Source organism: Hyla sarda, chromosome 4 (genome assembly GCF_029499605.1).
Source record: "Hyla sarda isolate aHylSar1 chromosome 4, aHylSar1.hap1, whole genome shotgun sequence".
NCBI lineage: Eukaryota > Metazoa > Chordata > Amphibia > Anura > Hylidae > Hyla > Hyla sarda.
Window position 1 is genome coordinate 291,656,669 of NC_079192.1, and position 22,985 is coordinate 291,679,653.

Below are 22,985 nucleotides of genomic sequence, written 5' to 3' on the forward strand. Positions count from 1 at the left end.
ACCTGTTGACAGAACCACCCATCCTGGCTTATCCAGACTACACTCAACTGTTCCGGCTGTACACCGATGCCAGCTTCAAAGGTTTGGGGGCAGTCCAATCCCAAATCCAAGGAGGACAAGAGCGAGTGATAGCCTATGCCAGTCGTAATCTGCGCGGAGCAGAGAAGAACGATGCCAATTACAGCTCCTTCAAGCTGGAACTCCTAGCCCTCAAATGGGCTGTGACTGAGAAGTTTAAAGACTACCTGGCTGCCACCCCATTCACTTTCTATATGGATAATAATCCGCTGGCCCACCTGAACACTGCCAAACTGGGTGCCATTGAGCAGCAGTGGGCTTCAAGGTTGGTCAATTATGACTTCACCATCAAGTACAGAAGCGGCAAGTCCAATGTCAATGCTGATGTACTATCTTGAATGGCCCCCAGCAAAGAACCACCTGTCAAAGACGAGTGGGAAGACGTGAAGATGCCCCCATTCTACCAGAGATTCATACAAGAATACTGTGACCAACCTCAAAGAGGGTGAATCTAGGTCCAAGAAGGTCCAGGAAGATTTATACACCTGGAGGACTCTGCAAGACGAAAGTCGAGTCATGGGGGATCTGTTGGACTACCTTCTAATGAAAAAGGTACCAACCCTTCTACGCTGGGCTCAGAGTGACTACGAGTTGAAGCGTCTGTGGCGACAAAGGAAGTGACTGTTCGTACACTGGGGACTGTTGTACCGAAACTCTTTGGATCCGGTTTCAGGTGAGTGACTTCATCAGATCCTGGTTCCCCGAAGGGATGCTGCAATGGTCCTTAATGCCTACCATGATCAGTCGGGACACTTCAGAGTCCACAAGACAGAAGCCACTGTCAGGTGGCGGTTTTACTGGATTGGGATGCAGAGCGAAATTGAGAAATGGTGCAGTGAGTGTGCCATCTGCAACGTCACCAAGGACGCCAGAGCACCCCTCCATTCCATCCAGACTGAAAGGCCTAACCAAGCGGTCGCTCTAGACTATGTCCAGTTGTCTCCTTCCCGATCCAGGTGCACTTATGATCACCCCATGGTGGATCGCTACTCCAAGTGGGTTGTTATCGTGCCAGTTAAAGATCTCACAGCCAAAACCACGACCCAGATGTTCTACTCCCATTGGGTGCAAAACTTAGGATGTGCGGAGTCTGTTCTCACTGGCCGAGGAACGGCCTTTGAGGCCAAACTCTTCCAGGAGCTGTGTCAATTTCATGCCTGCAAGAAATTCCGGATGACTGCTTATCACCCACAAGGTAACAGGCTCTGTGAGAGAATCAATCAAGTCTTCATTGACATGCTGCGAGCAGCATCTGTGTCCAGATGCGAAGAGTGGCCTCGGTTGTTACCCGAACTATTGGAGATTTATAACAACACAGTGCACTGTTCCACTGGATTCACTCTTTCTATTTGATGATGGGCAGACATGGCCAGCTACCAAAAGATTGCACATTTGGACTCAAAGCTCCATTCAATAACTCTCCGCAAGCTTCCATGGAATGGGTCTCCGACCCCCAAAGAAGGATCCAGGAAGAAAAAGATATTGTTAACAGAAAGATGGGCAAGGTTCAACAGAGGCAGCAGCAAGACTACAACTGTCATGCCTCCACCAAACCACTCCAGATAGTTGACAAGGTCTGGCTGCGGAAGTTCCTGAGAACCCACAAACTGGACTCCATCTGGGAAACGGAGCCCTATACGGTGACCGCAGTACCCTATCCAGATTCAGATGTGTATGCAATCCAGAAAACAGGTACGAACTGCAAGTCGTTCATCGTAATCGAATGAAGTTACGTCACAAGGAGGATCTGCCTGTGCTCCCTATACCTCCCTCACCACCAGTCAAACCTGCAAGGGAGGATATGCCCGGAGAGGGAGTTCACCCGTTCATGGATGTTCCCATGTTCCCTCCTGCCCGAGCTGCAATCTTCGGTTTCATGACAATCTGTGGGCCTGTGCAACCAACTCTAGTCACCACACTGGCTCAAGTCCTGTCACCGTTGGCACAAGAGTATACTCCAGTCTCCAGACCACCTGCTTCACCCATGTCCGAACCCCCAGGTACAAGTCCTGCCAGTCCAGAGTTACAACCTACTTCGGCTGCTGAAGGAGGAGAACCTGTCTTAAGTCCAGCTGACTCAAGAGCTCCTGAAGAGGTTGCTGTTCCTGAGTCCCAAGAGATGGTTCTGCGTAGGTCCCAAACGTCCACGCAAGGGCAAATATCAGCCAGATATAGAGACTAAGCATCTTATACATATACAATAAACAGTATGTGTAGTACACTAATGTACACAGTCATGTACACATACAAGTAATGTACACTTCAAGTCACATACAGTAGTACTGTAGCACTCAAAATTACACAGTCTACTCAAATGTCATATGCCAAATGTCTAATGTCATACAGTACAGACCAAAAGTTTGGACACACCTTCTCATTCAGAGTTTTCTTTATTTTCATGACTATGAATATTGTAGATTCACACTGAAGGCATCAAAACTATGAATTAACACATGTGGAATTATATACATAACAAAAAAAGTGTGAAAACATGCCATATTCTAGGTTCTAGCCACCTTTTGCTTGGCATTCTCTTGATGAGCTTCAAGAGGTAGTCACCTGAAATGGCCTTCCAGCAGTCTTGAAGGAGTTCACAGAGATGCCTAGCACTTGTTGGCCCTTTTTGCCTTCACTGTGCGGTCCAGCTCACCCCAAACCATCTCGATTGGGTTCAGGTCCGGTGACTGTGGAGGCCAGGTCATCTGGCGCAGCACCCCATCACTCTCCTTCTTGGTCAAATAGCCCTTAAACAGCCTGGAGGTGTGTTTGGGGTCATTGTCATGTTGAAAAATAAATTATGGTCCAACTAAACGCAAACCAGATGGAATAGCATGCCGCTGCAAGATGCTGTGGTAGCCATGCTGGTTCTGTATGCCTTCAAATTTGAATAAATCCCCAACAGTGTCACCAGCAAAGCACCCCCACACCATCACACCTCCTCCTCCACACCAGCACACCTGTGAAGTGAAAACCATTTCAGGTGACTATCTCTTGAATCTCATCAAGAGAATGCCAAGAGTGTGCAAAGCAGTAATCAAAGCAAAAGGTGGCTACTTTGAAGAACCTAGAATATGACATATTTTCAGTTGTTTCACACTTTTTTGTTATGTATATAATTCCACATGTGTTAATTCATAGTTTTAATGCCTTCAATGTGAATCTACAATTGTCATAGTCATGAAAATAAAGAAAACTCTGAATGAGAAGGTGTGTCCAAACTTTTGGTCTGTACTGTATGTTTTTGTGTTCGTGCACAGGGTGCTTTACTGGCCAGGAAGTACTCCTGATACTAGGTAATGCACATAGTCAATATGAGGTAACAGTATGTCAATATGTTATCTATATCTGTTGCCTAGCATGAAAATGTCTAGAATAAACTTAATATAGTGTTCTGGGGAGAAGTGTTTTAAATGCCAAGGGACCCCAGTAGCCAAGGCATTGGGCAGAAAGCCTCAGGCAACCCAATCCGCAAATGTCTAGTGTAAAGTATTAAGTCTAGTCATGAGTACCATCACCGTGGGTCACCACAGATATTCACATGTATTATACCTGAGCTAGATAGGCAAAAGTTGCAGGTACTGACAAAGGTAGAGAGGCAAGGATTGGTTTGGTTGATTCTCCTATAACATCTCCAATAAGGCGCCCATCTGCTGCATAGGCTGCAACTGCAAATATATACTTCTCATTTGTGTTTAGATCTTTAACTTCCAATGAGATATTACCATTTGCAGGAATCTGTAGAAGAAATATATGTTGGCATTACTACACAGGCATTTAGTGAATACATAATGGTGTAACTCATGGACAACTGTCACAACATGGAAAAATGTAAATGTACATCAGATGTCCCAATGTTCAATCAATAACAATGAAGTCAATAATACTTGTGAAGTCGCAGAAATGGTAAAGTTATGCAAATCTGCAAGCAGTGCTGAGAATCACCTCTTTATATATAAAAAAAAATGAAGGGTCTTAGCTTTCAAGAAGCCATTGATGTTATGTCCAGTAATGTAAAAATTCTACACCATCATAAGAACATTGGATGGGAATTATTTCATATTGTCTGCTTTATTGTAAATATGTGAAAACTTTGAGACATTAACCAACTTTTATTAATAATGGCTTATATTTCACCAAAGTTATTCGACAACACAGCAGGAGAGAGTAGCATCCAATGTGAATAAATTAATGTAAATTAGCAAATGTGCTGAATAAATCATTGTCTGAATTTCTTTTTATGTTTTCTATGTGCAGTGGTGCAGAGCTAAGGGTACGTTCACACAAGCGGATTTTCGAAGCGGATTTAGCTGCGGATGCGCTGCTGAAGGACCCTCTGGATTCTGCCTTCAGATATGCCTGCTCGTAGCAGCAATACACCGCTACGAGCAGACACAGTGCGATGTGCGCGTCGTTGCATGCATGCGCAGTATACTCACACATCTCGGCAGCTCTTGGCCTGGCTCATTGAGCAGGGGGAGCGGCCGCAATGTGTGCGAGTACACCACGCATGCGCGGCGACTCGCACATCGTTTTAGTGTGTCTGCATGTATTGCCGCTACGAGCAGGCACATGTGAAGGCAGAATACAGAGGGTCCTTCAGCTGCGGATCCGCAGAGTAAAGTACGCTGTGGATGCGCTCGTGTGAACTGACCCTAATTTTTTCTCTTAAGTAGGAAGAAAAATTATAAAAATTTGGTGCAAATTACCCTTATTTCAAAAGGGACCTGTGGACAACCCCCAAAAACTTTTTTCTGTTTCTCCTCAGGCTAAGTTTCCACTTTTCTGGTCCCCAAAAAAACGCCCAAAAAACGCCACAGCATTTTCCTGTGTTTGGCGTTTTTTCTTGCGTTTTTTGCCTTTGAGTGGAAATAGCATTTTTGGCCCCTTTGACCTTTTTCAAAATTTGCTGGGTGCAAAGAAAAAAAAAAAAAAAAGGATGCAGTAGGGATGGAAAAAAAATGTATTTAACAAAATTTATATTTTTTATAACAACATTTTAATAAATTTTTAAACAGGGATCAATTTATGTGGGCAGACAGGGAACTAAAAATGTAGTTGTCAATAATAAAAATGAAGAAAGGGGCCATGTATCTTTTATAATTAATTTAGTTAACATTTTTATTATTTATGTCTTTTAATAATGTGTTTAATAAAGTGTGTGTTTGTTTTTTTAGGTAGTACTACTACTCCCAGCACGAAACACACTGTTCCATGATGGGAGTAGTAGTTCCTGTACTAATAAATAGATCGTTCTGGGTGTCACTCCTGACACCCGATGCGATCGTCTATAATATAGCAGAGATGCAGAGCGGCTCTATACAGCGCTTGCATCTCTGCTCTATACTCCGGCCGGCTAGTGATGTGAATGGAATTCACATCACTCATTCATATTTTCCACCCAGAGTGGTGATTGGCCGGATGGTTGCAGCCAATAACAGCTCTCAGCATGAAATACGAATGAGTGATGAGAATTCTATTCACATCACTGGATGGCCGGAATATAGTGCAGAGATGCAGAGGGCAGGTGAAAGCTGCTCAGCATCTCAGGGATGAAGGATGAAGGACGATCGCATCGGGTGTCAGGAGTGACACCCGCTGTGATCTGTCCTTTACTGCAGGTACTACTGCTCCTAACATAGAGCACACTCTGCTCCATGCTGGGAGCTGTAGTACCTGCATTAATAGACAGCGAGTGTCACTTCTGACACCTGTTGCGATCTGTCTATTAATGCAGGTACTACAGCTCCCAGCATGGAGCAGAGTGTGTTCCATGTTGGGAGAAGTAGTATCTGCAGATAAGGAAAGATCACAGCGGGTGTCACTCCTGACACCCTTTTTGATCCTCCTGTAAAATATATAGATGCAGGTGGCCGGCCGCTCCGCTATGGTCCCCAGCACTGATACATATATATATATACACCTTTTCATATTTCTCGCAGAGAGTTGGGATTGGCTGGAACCATTCTAGCTGTCAGAACAATACTGCACCCCCAGAAGTGACCCTATTTTCGAAGCAACGCCCCCTAAAGTATTCACCTAGGGCAAAAGTGAGTATGTTGAGCCCTTATTGTGTGGCTAGAATTATTTCAAAGTCAGTGGAAAAAAATAGCAATTAGCTTTTTTTCCCACAAATTCTTTATTTGTGGGACATAATTTTGGTAAGTCTCTTTTGAAACGGAGGAAATACCCCCCATATTTTATCACACTGTTCGTCCCGGGCAGGGCAGTACCCCTACTTAGGCCATATCTGGTTGCCTGACCACCTGGTAGGACCCTGAAGGAGAGGAGCCCCTTTGGCTTTCAGGGCATCATTATATGAATTATAGACCCCACCCCATGCCTGCAAAGGATCGGAGCTGTCAGAACAATACCGCACCCCTACACAAGTGTATTGGCTGTACCAGGGACCGCTCTGATTGGTCCTTGATCGGCTAGCAGTGACATGCGGCTGTCTGTGACAGTTAAAGTTCCTAATGGATATATCCGTCATGTTGTGGGAATAAGCACCCACTCATGGCCAATATATCTATCACTGGGCAAAAAAATTAAAAAAAATCTTGAAAAAACTGGTTTATTTTGTTGGAGGGGGGGGGGTTGGGTGATAGACTCCATTCAAACTGCATTTCTGCAGTATAGGTGTCCGTTGTCATGTCAAAAAAGCATGCCAATGTATACTGTAGCAGTCTCATTCAGAAACGAATGGAGCTGCTACAGTATACGTCAGCATCACTTTTTTCGACGTTTTTTGTGCCACTGGCACGTCCGGCAATAACCGGGGCAGACCTGGGTCCTTGTAAAGACCCCCGGCTGCCCAGGTAGCATGCAGCACCCCACGATCGTTGCGGGGTGCTACAGGAGAGAAACAGAGGGAGCCCCCTGCCTCTGTCAAAACTCCATACAGCTTGCGGTTGCTTCCAACCACGGCTGTAAGGGTTAAACTGCCAGGACCTGAAGTTTTCTTCGGTCGCTCTTCTATGGTCCCCAGTTTACTTCGGTCCTGGCAGTGTGGCAGGGTCCTGGCTGTGTGTTACAGCCGAGTCCCTGCCGCGATCTCGTGGATTCATTGGGCAGCACCCACGAGAACCATGGATGTGTAATTCTTGTCCTGGTGCGGGAATGTGCATCCTGCCTGGACGTGTATACACGTCCATGGTCGTTAAAGTGTCTGTAACTGTGTGTGACAGTTTTCTCAAAATTTTTATGTGATTTTCACGCAAATATACATTTTTAACGGCATACTAAATTACTCATGTCTCAGATTTTCCCAGGTTGCAATGCGGCCGAGACCTGACATCACTAGTCAGCTGATGACAGGGAGCCTGTCTGCTTCAATGGGGTGGAGCGATCGCTTGGTGGGAGAGAGATCAATCTGCAACTAATCGTATTTTTGCAACAGCTGTAGGCACCCTGATTGAAAAACACAGGCCTTTTGAATGGATGCATCTCATTTATGTTTCAATGGGTGGGGTGGCTGAAAAGTAGGAGGGAGGAAATGGAATTTGTAAGCAAAGAAGGAAACTCAAACAGGAAATACCAGTTCACAAAAAGCTAGCTACAGTGTTATGGTAATCTCACAGCATAGCCATTTAGCCCAAGACAAGCGCAGATCCTTCCTAAGCATGTCCATTACTGTCTGGCAGGTACGTACTAAAATCACCTGATTTTTTTTTATATATATTTCTTTATTGCAATTTAATAAAATATGATACAATCTGTTCAAATATTAGTACTTTCAATACATTGGGACATTTATCCAAACAAAACATCACTCAAATAATAATACAATATTAACACAAATGTTTCTTATTTCCCCCACCCACCTCCCCCCAAGAGCATGAGAGAAGATAAAAAATAAAAAAAACAATTTTACAGTACTACCAAAATGTCCATACTTTCCTCTATCTCGCCAAACCTTTTCCTCCCCTTTTCCCACAACTGTTCTTTCCTCATCAATAACTGCATTTAACATTCACCTATTGTCGGACCTTCATTTTCCCCCCACTTTCACAGAATTAACAATTTTGCATAAAACAGAACGTAAAACTAAAATCCCCTTATAGCGGATAATCTCTTTAATAATGGGAGTGATTATCAGATGATGGGCGGGATAATACATTCAGGGGATGTGAATGTTTTGCATACAGGGTCTTGTATGCAGATAAGGGTGCATTCACATGTTTTTTGCAATACAGTTCCCGTATACGTTTTCAATGTGAAAACCGTACGGAACCGTATTAAAAACCAAATGCATTGAATCTCCATTGAAAACCGTATGCCAAACGATGCATCTGGTTTTGCGTCTTGTACGGTTTTGTCAATTTTTTTGCCATACTCAAAACCGTAGCCTACCATGGTTTTTGGTCCGGGTGAAAACCCGTATTAAACCGTATACGTTATTTTTTACATGGGAATCAATGGGAACCGTACAGAACAGTATGTGCATCAGTTTCCATCTGGTTTGCAATATACAGTTTTTGACTTTGCACAGTTTTTTTTCATGGAATTTCAATCAAACAAGTGAAACTTTATTCCTAATGGAGTGAACAGTTAAAAACGTATACCGTGTTTATCGGGGTATACCACGCACCGGCCTATAACACGCACCATCATTTTACCAAGGATATTTGGGTAAAAAAAGTTTTTTACCCAAATATCCATGGTAAAATGAGGGTGCGTGTGTGCGCGTGTATACGCCGATACACCCCCAGGAAAGGCAGGGGGAGAGAGGCCGTCGCTGCCCGCTTCTCTCCCCCTGCCTTTCCTGTGGTCTAGAGCCCTTCTGCCGGCCCTTCTCACCCCCTGGCTATCGGCGCCGCTGCCCGGCGCCGACAGCCAGGGGGAGAGAAGGGGCAGCGGCACCCATTGCCGGCGCCGCTGCCCTGTTGCCTCCCCCCATCCCCGGTGGCATAATTACCTGGGTCGGGTCCGCGCTGCTGCAGGCCTCCGGCGCGCGTCCCCTGCGTCGTTGCTATGCACGGCGCGGTGCACTGACGTCATGCGCCACGCCGTGCAGCGCATAGCAACGACGCCGGGGACGCACGCCGGAGGCCTGCAGCAGCGCGGACCCGACCCAGGTAATTATGCCACCGGGGATGGGGAGAGGCAACAGGGCCCCTTCTCTCCCCCTGGCTGTCGGCGCCGCTTCCCTCCCCCTGGCTATCGGCGCCGGCAATGGGGCCGGCACCGATAGTCAGGGGGACAGAACGGGCAGCGGCGCCGATAGCCAGGGGGTGAGAAGGGCCGGCAGCAGGGCTCTAGACCACAGGAAAGGCAGGGGGAGAGAAGCGAGCAGCGACGGCCTCTCTCCCCCTGCCTTTCCTGGGGGTGTATCGGCGTATAACACGCACATAGACTTTAGGCTAAAAATTTTAGCCTAAAAAGTGCGTGTTATACACCGATAAATACGGTACTTTTTTTCTTTAAAAAACAGATGCAACCGGACATCATTTTTCAAACAGTCTACGGTTGTTAAGGGTTAAAAATTATACGCACATTTTGATACAGTTTAGTCTGGTTTTGAGGAACTTGTTTTTCATCAAAAACCTGATACGGGAACTGTATTGCAAAAATGTGGTGTGAATGCACCCTTACACAGCATTTGACGATTCCCAAAATATAAACTCCCACATCTCAAGAATGGGAGGGCATATCAAGAAACTGTAAAAAGGAGTGTGATCAGGAAACCCTAAGCTATTTAATCATAGAAACATCTCAGTAAAGAAAAATAATATGCAAAGGATGGGTGGGCATAGCGCGACATAAAGAACTGGCAAACCAGCTTCATGCCACCATTGCGCACTAAACTGAATTACCTTTATAGCAACTGGGGCTATACCTTTTAAATGCCTGGAGAAATTTCAGTAAGTGATACATCATTTTATTCCTGTTTACTATAAACTAGTGTATTGGGTTTAGTGTGGGTGAACAAGCTGTCAGTTTCCCTTTAAAGGGGTACTCCAGTGAAAATCTTTTTTCTTTTAAATCAACTGGTGCCAGAAAGTTAAACATATTTGTAAATTACTTCTATTAAAAAATATTACCGTATTTTTCGCCCTATAGGACGCACCGGCGTATAAGACGCACCCAATTTTTAGGGGCAAAATCTAAAAAAATAAAGATTTTTAACCCAATAGTGGTCTTCAACCTGCGCACCTCCAGATGTTGCAAAACTACAACTCCCAGCATGCCCGGACAGCCGTTGGTCAGATTGAAGACCACTGCAGGAGGAGGTAATACTCACGTGTCCCCGCCGCTCCGGACCCGTCACCGCTGCCCTGGATGTCGCTCCATCGCTGTCCCCGTCGCTCTGGAACGTCTCTGCTGCTGGCCGGGTATCCTCGCTTTCCGTCGCCGTCATCACGTCGTTACGCACGCCAACGCACGTACGCGACGACGTGATGACGAGGAAGGAGAGCGCTGGCCATACAGGGGATCCCTGAACGGAGAAGACACCGAGGAGGCAGGTAAGGTCCCTCCCGGTGTCCTGTAAGCACTAACCTGGCTATTCAGTCGCGCTGTTCGGGACCGCCGCGGTGAAATCGCGGCGGTCCCGAACAGCCCGACTGAACAGCCGGGTTAGTGTCACTTTCCCTTCAGACGCGGCGGTCAGCTTTGATCGCCGTGTCTGAAGGGTTAATACAGGGCATCACCGCGATCGGTGATGTCCTGTATTAGCCGCGGGTCCCGGCCGTTGATGGCCGCAGGGACCGCCGCGATAGGTGTGTATTCGCCGTATAAGACGCACCGACTTTTTCCCCCCAGTTTTGGGGAAGAAAAAGTGCGTCTTATACGGCGAAAAATACGGTAATTCTTCCAGTACTTATTAGCTGCTGAATGCTACAGAGGAAATTCCTTTCTTTTTGGAACACTGATGACGTCACGAGCACAGTGCTCTCTGATGACATCTCTGTCCATTTTAGCAACCGTGCATAGCAGATGTATGCTAAGGGCAGCATGGTGGCTTAGTGGTTAGCACTGCTGCCTTGCAGTGCTGGGGACTTGGGTTCAAATCCCACTAAGGACAACAATAAATAAAGAGTTATTATTATTATTATAATGGCGTCAGCAAAGAGCACTGTGCTCGTGATGTCATTAGAGAGAATTCCAAAAAGAAAATAATTTCCTCTGTAGTATTCAGCAGCTAATAAGTACAGGACGGATTAAGATTTTTTAATAGAAGTAATTTACCAATCTGTTTAACTTTCTGGCACAAGTTGATTTAAAAGAAAAAAGGTTTTCACCGGAGTACCCCTTTAAGGGTTTAAGTTCTATTTTACAATAAGAAACCATTTAGAAACTAACAAATAAAGTATACAGTAGCTGTACACTGTAAAATCCATTTCGTATTGTACATATAAAATCAAAAAAGTTTGAATTTACCTGTTCTCCAGTTCCCAAGAGATTATGATCATTTAGCCGTACTTTTAAGTTGGGGCCTGTTACACTTCGCCCAAATAAACAGTACCAGGCCACCTATAAATAATTTAAACATATTTATCATGGAAGATATAGTAAGAATAGTGAGACAACTCAAGAGCAAACATTCAAGAAGCGGCATGAATTAAATAAAAGGCTGTTATCCGGAAAACACAACATTATACAGAATAGCTGCCACACACAGTTTTTTGACAGAGTAATATAAAAGGCACTTTTATTTCAAAAGAGAGAAAGATCAGTTCACATATCCAGACAATGATTTTGGTCAAACTGCATATAACTCCACTTGTAACTTCAACCTCACTAAAAATACACTTTCCAACATTAGTTCGGTGTCAGATGTGCTGATCAAACACATTTCTCTTTTTCAAGTTTAACTTTTTATGTTATTTTTCTCTTTTGGACTGAAGTGGAGTGAATAGGTTTGTACAACAATAATAGTATAACTCTGGGCTATTCCATTTGAGATTATTAAAACTCATAGCTAAATATGCTGTTTTTTACTCATCATGTCCCCTTCCCTAACGGTCTAAGACCTACAGTCAAATGGAAACACTTTAGTTACTGGAACAGGTTGTCCTTGTGTTCCCATATTGTGCATCAGTTTTTGTTCTGTATGCTCATCTACAGATATCCACTGTGTGTCCTATGAGGAGTCCAGTAAAAATGTAGTCAGTTGTTTATATCATGTGCCTTCAATGCATACTATCATAGACACCCTTTAAATACAGCCATACATTAGCAATACACTTTAAATAGTGGACAGAGGCAAACTATTTTAGTTAGTGGAAGCTTTGCTTTTTCTTATGCTTATTCTTTTCTAAGAATACCTCTTAGAAAAGATATTTTTCTTATCATTCTAAGGATATATACAGTATATGCTCGAGTATAAGCTGATCCGAGTATAAGCCGAGGCCCCTAATTTCACCCCAAAAACCCAGGAAAAATTATTGACTCGACTATAAGCCCAGGGTGGGAAATACATAATACCCACCTGTCATCATCCAGACCCCCTTCATCATCACCCTAGTCATCATTCCCCCCCCCTTCATCATCACCGCCTGTCAATCCTTTCAATCAGTGGTATTCAACCTGCGGACCTCCAGATGTTGCCAAACTACAACTCCCAGCATGCCCAGACAGCCATCGGCTGTCCGGGCATGCTGGGAGTTGTAGTTTTGAAACATCTGGAGGTCCGCAGGTTGAAGACCACAGAGAAGGGATGGACAGGCGGAGAGTTTACTCGAGTATAAGCCGAGGGGGGCGTTTTCAAAAGTGCTGAAAAACTCGGCTTATACTCGAGTATATACGGTAGTAATCAGTATTTTTTTTATATCTTTGTTTACATCAGCATCAGAGTTTTTGTGAGAGTACATTCCCACAGTTGGATTATCCACCGCGGCTTTGAGCGGACAGCGGATTTCTGCAGTGGGAAATCAGATCACATTGTATCAGATCACATAGACCTCAATGAGTTCTGCTTGGGGATTTTCTGCTGATTTAGTGAAACAAAAAAACAAAAAAAAAACGCCACAATAAAAGTGCAGTGTGCAGCACTATTCTGTTTGATAAAATACTAGACACAATGATGGATACCTAATAGACCCTATTAAAGGTGTTATCGAGGACTAGGAAAAGGGGATGATTTAATTAAAATAAAAAATTAAATAGTGCCACCCCTGTCCTCAGGTTGTTAATGGTATTACAGCTGACAATGAAGTGATAAAATACCCCACACAGCAATTACAACAAATGTGATACTGTCTTAAAGAAATCTGCTTTGCTTTTCTATTCCTGGAAACCCCTTTAAAGGGGAACTCCGGCCCTAGACAGCTTATCCCCTATCCAAAGGATAGGGGATAAGATGTCCGATCGTGAAAAATAAACATTTTGAAAAAAAGTTTTAAACTGACCATGATTTTATTGCTTCGTTCACATCTGCACTAGTTATTAGGGATGTAAGAAAAAATCGATTTGTGCGATTATCGCGATTTTTTCACTTGGCGATACTGAATCGATTCAAAATATTTTTGAATCGATTCTTTTAGGGATGTGGAATTTGTATCTCCTGACGCCCGGAACAGCATGTCCCGGGCATCAGGAGATACAAGTTCCACATTTGTGGAGCCGGGCAGGCCGGATCTGACGCGGCGGCGCTCTGGGTGTACGGAGCGGGCTCCGACTCGTGCCCGCTCCATACTCAGCAGCCCCGGGGGCCACCGCTAATAGCCAGCATGCGGCGATCGCCGTGGCTGGCTATTAAAGGAGTAGTCCGGCGTGCACTTTTCTCATTTTATCCCGTCCGGGCTGCAAAATAAAAGAAAACACACATTCTCTTACCTGCCAACGAGCCCCCGGAGCTCCGGTACAGGTGTTCGGTCCCCGGGCTGTATTCTTCTTACTTCCTGTTAGTCCGGTACGTCACACGGAGCTTCAGCCTATCACCGGCCGCAGCGATGTCCCGCCTCGACCAGTGATAGGCTGAAGCTCCGTGTGACGTGCCGGGCTAACAGGAAGTAAGAAGAATACAGCCCGGGGACCGAACACCTGTTACGGAGCTCCGGGGGCTCGTTGGCAGGTAAGAGAAGTTTGTTTTCTTTTATTTTGCAGCCCGGACGGGATAAAAATGAGAAAAGTGCGCGTTGGACTACTAGATCGCCGCTGTCAAAGCTGACAGTGGCGTCTAAAGGGATCTGTGAATGCTCCCTGGTGGGAGATGTATCGGGATATGTCGCGATGTATCGTCACCTAGACAGTATTGCGATATATCGGGATATATCGAATCGCCACACTGGTATCGCGATTCGAATTGTATCGCCAAATTCTTGGCGATTCACACCCCTACTAGTTATCTTTTATTCTTCAACTATGTCATAAGTCAACAGCGTCCTCAGATCGTCCTCAGATCTGTAACATCCGAGATCTCTCCTTAAGCACCCCTGCTTCTCAGCTGCACAGAGCGAGGATCACTCTGTGGCTGATGACGGGCGATGCAGAGGACGGAGAATCGTGAAGTCACGGTTCCGCCCCTTGTAATGTCACGTCCCGGCAGAGCCGAGATGTCACGATTCTCCGATCTCTGCATCGCCCATCATCAGCCACAGAGTGATCCTCGCTCTGTGCAGCTGAGAAACGGGGGTGCTGAAGAAGAGATCGCGGGTGTCCCCAGAGGTCCTTTGGATAAGATGTCTAGGTGCAGAGTACCCTTTAATGTGAATAGTAGCCATTGAGAACTGGAAGTGTCCATCACGTAACAGATCTTAGGACTCTGTTGACTTATGACATAGTTGAAGAATAAAAAATTACTAGCATCTCTGCAATATATAGGATGATCGCAGCGGATGTCAGGAGTGACACCTGCTTTGATCTGTCCTTAACTGCAGGTACTACTGCTCCTAACATGGAGCACACTCTGCTCCATGCTGGGAACTGTAGTACCTGCATTAATAGACAGATCACAGCGAGTGTAACTTCTGACACCCGATGCGATCGTCCTCTATAATGTATAGATGCGGGCGGCCGGACGATCTTCTCTGGTCCCACTGTAGTATGAGTATATGCTGTATATATATCTATTATTCATATTTCCTGATCACAGCTCTCTGCGGGAAATATGAATAAGTGATGTGAATTCTATTCACATCACTGGCCAGACGGAGTATAGTGCAATAGAAAGGACAATCGCATTGGGTGTCAGGAGTGACACCCGGGGTGATCTGTCTATTAGTACAGGTACTACAGCTCCCATCATGGAATTGTGTGTTCCATGCTGGGGGTAGTAGTACTACCTAAAAAAATGTAAAAAAAATAATAATTTGAAAAAAAAGTGAAACACACAAACACTTTATTAAACACATTATTAAAATGCATTACTAATAAAAATTTGCCGAGAATTTATTCGGATCAAATCGATTTTATTTTTAAAATTCGGCGAATCGGACTGATCTAATTTTTCAAATATTTTCTCATCTAATGTCTGCAAACTAATTTACCTTAGTATCAGATGTGAATGGAGCTGGTTTAAACACCATAGAATTTTCTGTTTTGCAAAGTAAAATAGGTGGGGGAGGTACATTCATTTTGACACCTTTTGTCTCTGTTTGTTTAATGCAGGATAAGTAGACTGCATTTTCTTCAATTTCAGCTTGCTGAATCAATTTCTCTGAATCCTGCCAGTAGAATAACATGGAAATAAATAAGCAATAAATTGTACTTCTGACTGCTCGTGTCCAAAGGAAGAACAATAAATATGTCCTAGACATTGTTAAGCTGGGAGAGAAGCATAGAAAAGTCTAGGTAACATTGCAGAATGTTATTATGCCATAATTTAAGCCAAAGATCAATATTACTGTAACAGACAGTAGCACAACATATACACTGGAATCATAATGCTAGCACACAAAGAAAGTTTAATAACATTGATCAGAATAATAATACTCAACATTACCTCAAGGAGCATACTAGGGGAACAGTCTAGTCCTGTATTAAACAGCACGGCTTTCTGCATTAAGAAGATGGCTTTCGAGAGCTTATTCTTGTTGATTTTATCAAGTATTTCTGCTTCTAAAACCCACAATAACAGAACAATGTAATTATGTCATGGAGTACTCAGTCATATATACATATTTTTTTAGTTTTATGTTTTTTATACTAAAACAAAAAAAAACTTCCTCACCTGTGCGGAAATGTAAAGACTCATCTCTTCCCTGGATTTTCTTGCAACTTTTAGATGACCTGAGATGTTCGCCATCAGCTGTAAAGACATTAGTCATATATTAACTAAGCTGAAGCCAACGCTAGATCCCCAATGAGGCATGTGATTGGCTGAGTGGATAGGCAAGTATAGCTTTTTATTTTTTTATTTCTCTACAGCTTCAGCAAAGTAAACTTTCTTTGGCCATACTGGAATACCCCATTAATTATAGTAGGTGTGACTGTCATTTACTCTAATACTGGTTTAGAAAGCAGAGGAGTTTAAAAGGAGATGTCCCTCTCAAAACAGGAAAGAACTATCTTATCAAAAAGGTCTGACTGCTAACGCCCCCTTGATCTCCAGAAAAGGATCTCAAAATGAAGCAGTGGGATGCATACACGTCACTGCTCCATTGATTTTCTATGGGAGCTGCCAGACATAGCACAGTACAGTGTTCAGATAACTCTAAGGTTCCCAAAGAGAATGAAAGAAGCAGCAACACGCATGCATCCCACCGTTACATTCTGATAGGAAACCCCATTCTGGGGATCAGATCGTTATATGTGACAAATTGTAATCGTGGGACGACCCTTTTAACTCCATCACATGTATTACACTTAAATGGTAGCTGTCATTTAAAAAACTTTTGACAAAGTCACAGAGACAGTGCTGAGATCTCCACCAATCAAGAAGGAGGGAGAAGGCTGCCATAAAGCGCTTCACTTCCCAGCTTGCTGTTAACCCCCATTTTTTTGGCCCCATTATAAGTCTATGGTGCTGTCTAGAGAAGCTTGATGTAGATCACTGGGGAGTGAAACGCACTATGGCACGCTTCTCCCTTCTCATTCCTCTGATCTGATCAAAACTTTAGACATGTCTTTGTGACATCTAAAGTTTTTCTTAATGACAGGTACATTGTAAAACAAGTAAAATGCTTCATAGAGACATAATGGGCAATCCATCATGCTTGTACACCATTTTTGGACCAGATAGGTTTTTGGCAAAAATGTATGACTTTTCAGTTTTTGCACATTAAAAAAAAAGGGATATCGCTGGAGAGGACATGGATTCCCATGGCCAAGCACCTTTAATTCAACTCATGCCCGCAATGAGAGCGATGTGCCAAATTTATTAGACTTGCTCCTCTGAATACATCTGGCCCATCTTATTCTAGCATACTTTGGCTTAAGGCTGGCATATGAAAAGCTCCCTCTATAGCATTTGAAACATAGAGACACAGGAGAGTATGCATATGGCTGAGCAGGGCAGAGCGCCCGCCCAGCCGAAGATTACGGAGCTCGGGGCCAAGCTCAGCCCATGCCCCAAGGACCTAATTTGCATACCTCGAAAACGAGAAATAATGGCGGAACAGCGTGGCGGTTCCGGACGCCGTAAGTATAATTTTGATCAGTATCAGCCGCACTACAAGCCTATATGACAGGTTAGTGCGGGTGATACTGATGACAGATTTGCTTTAAACCTATAGCCCCTTGTATTCAAATAAGACCCATGTATCTGGCAGACTGGGTCATAACTGCACAAAAAGATACACAAAGAACATCGTAATAGTAATCAAAGTGCTCTTTGACAATTACCCCACAGTAACACAGCTAAATAAAATCACAGGCACTACACAAATAGTTACAGTGTATTACATTAAAATGATAGCAGTTTTTGTTGCTTCAAACCTGTTTTTTTTTTTTTTTTTAAATCAGATATTTTTATTAAGGTTTCAAAGTATAACACATTTAAACAGCAACATACAGTGCCCAACAACTCCCCGCCCCCCCCCCCCCCCACAGAACAAATCCGTCTCAACCCACCCCCACATAAACTCCTCAGCCCTTAATAGCATGAAAGTACAATCCTGCTCCCTCAATCCCACTATAAAAATACAGGAGAAAAGTAAAGCTCACACTCCTATACCCATGCAGCAGCACACCACCAGCCAGTTTCCATCAGGTCACACAAACTCCAACCTCCACACATAGCACGAGGGCAAGCACATCCACAAGTCACCACCGCCACAGCTCACAAGCCATCCCCACAGCACATAACTACATACCAACGGCATACCTCCCTTTAAGTGGCCCTCACAGGGGGATCAAACCTCTGTACCCAGGGACCCCAGATACCATCAAATTTTTTCTCCGCTTTGCATTTGACATAGATTCCTTTTTCCAACCGAGCCACATGCGTTATCCGCGTGATGAGATAAGCCACCTCCGGAGGAGAGGATCTGATCCAAAATTGCGCTCCATCAGCTTCCTGGCCTGATAAAAAATTCTCAGAATCCCTATCTCCACCATTGAAGGCTCCCGACTACATCCTATCAACCCAAGCAGACATTTCCTGGGGTCCCTAGATATAGTTATTCCATAGACCAATCTAATGAGCTGTAGCACCCCAGTCCAATATGTAGTCAAACAAGGACACGACCACATCATATGTACAAGGTGTGCCTCCACCTCGCCACACCTCGGGCAGGTAGAGTCAGACCGCACCCCAATTCTGTGGAGGAAAAGTGGAGTCTTATACACTCTGTGTATAAAAAACAGTTGAGACAGATGGTAAGATTCAGACACCGACAGAAAGGGGGTAAGCGCCAGTACAATACTCCACTCCTCGTCAGTCAGAATCCCAAGGTCTCTCTCCCATTTGGATCTAACCGTTAAAGGGAAGCCCGCATGATAAAAGGAAAGTAACTCCCCATATAGCCCGGAAATCACCCCAGCCGATTCTCGCTTCCGTACAACTGATTCTAACACCCCATTAGAATGTACAGTTAACTGTCCCATCCGATTCTGAGACTCATAGGCATGATGGAGTTGTAAATACTGGTAAAAGGAGGAGCGTGGTAGGGCAAACTCCACCCGCAAGTCTTCAAAGGGCCGAACCACCCCCTGATCAGCTAATTGACCCAGTTCACAGAGTCCCCTCCTCCCCCAGAACTCAGCATCAACAAAAGAATTTAAAACAGGTAAGCCAGGGTTATGCCACAGCGGGGTGCAGGTAAGATAACCAGGTATGCCCTGCAGTTTTTTCGCATGACCCCAAAGCTTACACAACAAGCGAGTCGTGGGGGAGGAGTCCGAAGGTCTGGTAAGAGCCCCAATCTCCAAGATATGTAGAGGTATTCTGCCCCCGTGCTTAAGCATAAACAGCCGACCTATAGGACCCAATGTAGATAGTGCAGCCCACCCTCTCACCTGATGCAGTTGTGATGCAATATAGTATAACCACGGATTCGGTAGAGCAAGTCCTCCCGCTAATTTACCCCCTCTGTAACGTTTCTAGCCTAATCCTGGCAGTCTCGCCCCCCCAAACCAACTGTCTGAAAACTCGTTGAATCCTCTGAAAGTGAGCCATCGCAATCCAAACCGGAGAATTCTGCAGGATATACAATAGCTGAGGCATAAGGACCATTTTAGCTAGATTAGTACGACCTACTACCGAGATTGGGAGCTTACACCACACCGACACTTTTTGAGAACTCCTGTCTAGAAGGGGGAGGAGATTGCAAGGAACAAAGTCATGTATGTAGGGAGTAATATTAACCCCTAAGTACTTAAAACTAGAGACCACTTGTATTTTGGAAATAGCAATTTGAGTGATATCTGGCAAAGGATCAAGAGGCATCAAGACCGACTTATCCCAATTAATGAGGAGCCCTGAGAAGGACCCAAAGTCCGCAATAAGAGACATAACTGGGGCCAGTGAGCGTGCTGTGTCCCCCATAAACAATAACATATCATCTGCATATAGGGCCACTCGTTCCTCTATAGTCCCATACCTAAACCCTGAGACATCCGGTGACCTCCGTAAAAGACAAGCCAGGGGTTCGATGGCTATAGCAAAAAGTAGGGGCGACAAGGGGCACCCCTGCCGGGTACCTCTCTGTAGAGCAAATGAGGGTGAAATCTTACCATTTACCCTGAGACGGGCTACCGGACTTTGGTAGAGAAGTTTAACATAGGAGAGGAACCTATCCCCAAATCCCATGGCCCTTTACCCCCGACAAATAATTCCATTCAACACTATCAAATGCTTTGGCAGCGTCTAATGAAAAGACTGAGCGTGCCCCCGTACCCTCCTGAGACATCTGTAAATTAAGATACACCCTCCTAATGTTGTCCACCGTAGACTTGCCAGGCATAAATCCGGTCTGGTCCCCATGAATCAGAGAGAGTATGACCCCCGCCAATCTATTAGCAAGCTACGGAGCCAGCAGCTTCACATCTGCACATAAAAGGGAGATCGGTCTATAGGAGCCTGCACATAGGGGATCCTTTCCTGGTTTTGGGATAAGAACTACTATCGCTTCCATCATGGAGCGTGGCAAGAAGCCCTCTAAAACCGCTGACTCGACTACCCGCAACAGATGTGGCAGTAATACACCAGAAAAAATTTTATACACCTCACTCGGGAGACCATCAGGGCCGGGGGCCTTCTCGTTATTAGCGTCTTTTAAAGGAGTAGTCCAGTGGTGACTCAGTGGTGAATAACTTATCCCCAATCCTAAGGATAGGGGATAAGTTGCAGATCGCGGGGGGTCCGACCGCTGGGGCCCCCCGCGATCTCCTGTACGGAGCCCCGACAGCCCGCGGGAAGGAGGCGTGTCGACCTCCGCACGAAGCGGCGGCCGACACGCCCCCTCAATACAACTCTATGGCAGAGCCGAAGCGCTGCCTTCGGCAATCTCCGGCTCTGCCATTGAGATGTATTGAGGGGGCGTGTCGGCCGCCGCTTCGTGCGGGGGTCGACACCCGCTATCTGGCCGGAGAGCCTGGCCCTCGTACAGAGAGATCGCAGGGGGCCCCAGCGGTCGGACCCCCCGCGATCTCAAACTTATCCCCTATCCTTAGGATAGGGGATAAGTTTTTCACCACTGGACTACCCCAGTGGTGAAAAACTACTACGAGGCGGCGGCCGACACGCCCCCTCAATACATCTCAATGGCAGAGCCGGAGATTGCCGAAGTCAGCGCTTCGGCTCTGCCATTGAGTTGTATTGAGGGGGCGTGTCGGCCGCCGCTTCGTGCGGAGGTCGACACGCCCCCTTCCCGCGGGCTGTCGGGGCTCCGTACAGGAGATCGCGGGGGGCCCCAGGGGTCGGACCCCCCGTGATCTGCAACTTATCCCCTATCCTTAGGATAGGGGATAAGTTGTTCACCACTGAGTCACCACTGGACTACTCCTTTAAAAGACACTAATAACGAGAAGGCCCCCGGCCCTGATGGCCTCCCGAGTGAGGTGTATAAAAAATTTTCTGGTGTATTACTGCCACATCTGTTGCGGGTAGTCGAGTCAGCGGTAGTCGAGTCACCACTGGACTACTCCTTTAAGGCTTGTTCTAGTTCCTCCAGAGAGATGGGCGAGTCCAGCTCGCCCCTCTGCTCCAGAGTAAGGGAAGGCAACCTAGCCCCACGTACATACGCCTCCAATGCCTCCTCAGTGCAGGATGCTCAAGATGAATAATCGTCCCTATAGAAAGCCAGCATTCATTCATCAGTGAACTCATGACCTTGTTCATCCCGTAGGCAATGAATAAACGACATCCCCTGCTGTGCCCTGGCAATGGAGGCTAACAGTTTACCAGTACTTTCACCACTTTCAAAATAACGTTGCTTAACAAAAAAACGCTTATGTTTTGCCGCCTCCTCCAGGTACGTTTTATAGTCACTCTGGGCCCTCAACCAGGCAGTCTCAGTCCCCGGGGAGGGGGCCGAAACATACACATTCTCAGCTCCAACCACCGCCTTTCTCAACTTCTCGCCCTTTTCCTTAGTGAGAGATTTATGAATTCTAATGTCCCGTATGAACAGTCCACGTAGATAAGCCTTTAGGGAGTCCCACACTGTAGAGACCGAAGCCAAACCCACATTCAGGGCAAGAAAGTCCCGGATTTCAGCAGAAATAATCTCCACAGTAGTCAACACCTGTAGCCAGAACGGGTTCAGTCTCCACAAGGGGCGCACCCCTCCAGCACCGTCAGTAAAGTCAAGTGTAAGCCTGATGGGGGAATGATCCGAGAGCCCTCTAGCCAAATATTCTATATGTCTAACCATCCTAGCCATGTCCCCGTCACCTATCGCCAAGTCAATTCTAGAAAGGGTTCCATGCGTAGTAGAGTGACAAGAGTACTGCAGTTCAGAAGGATTGCGACAGCGCCAAGTCAAATAGGTCAACCTCAGACAGTGAGGTAGCAAGTCCAGTCGGCCTAGAAGGGGGGGGGGGGGGGGGCTGCAGTCCCCAGAACCTATCCACCGAAGCATCTAGGACCTGATTGAAGTCACCACAGATAAGGATAGGGGCCACAGGGAAACCCGAAATTACAGAGAAAACCCAATGCATGACTCTACTGCTATAAGGGGGAGGGATGTACACACCCACAATGATCACGATACGGCGAGACACCTCCGCCAGCAGGCAAACATATCTACCCTCCGGGTCAATGCTAGAGGAGAGGACATTAAACGGGATAGATTTATGGATCAATAAACTGACCCCTCTAGCATGAGAAGAGAATGTAGAATGGAACGAGTGACCCACCCAGGCCCTATGAAGAACCTCAGTGGTGTCCCCCGTCAAATGAGTCTCAGTGAGACATAAGACAGCCGGCTGAAAGTGTCTCACCGCATTAAAAACAGCATATCTTTTGGAAACATCTCCCAACCCCCTAACATTCCATCCTATAAAATTAAAGACCGCCATCATGCAACCAGTAACAAGTAACAACCCCAAAAACAAGAAACATACTCAAGGAGTACATGTGCACT

General features: G+C 45.5%; 1 protein-coding gene across 1 annotated transcript in view; it reads right to left on the reverse strand.

Moving 5' to 3' along the window:
* The window catches only part of CFAP54 (cilia and flagella associated protein 54), a 395,393-nt gene that overhangs the window by 278,949 nt on the left and 93,459 nt on the right, over positions 1–22,985 (reverse strand). The window contains exons 19-23 of the mRNA XM_056574483.1: positions 16,190–16,267; positions 15,962–16,077; positions 15,507–15,683; positions 11,458–11,550; positions 3,628–3,813 (exon numbers count right to left, since the gene is read on the reverse strand). Of these exons, the coding sequence (XP_056430458.1) occupies positions 3,628–3,813; positions 11,458–11,550; positions 15,507–15,683; positions 15,962–16,077; positions 16,190–16,267 (650 nt within the window). The remainder of the gene's footprint in view (positions 1–3,627; positions 3,814–11,457; positions 11,551–15,506; positions 15,684–15,961; positions 16,078–16,189; positions 16,268–22,985) is intronic.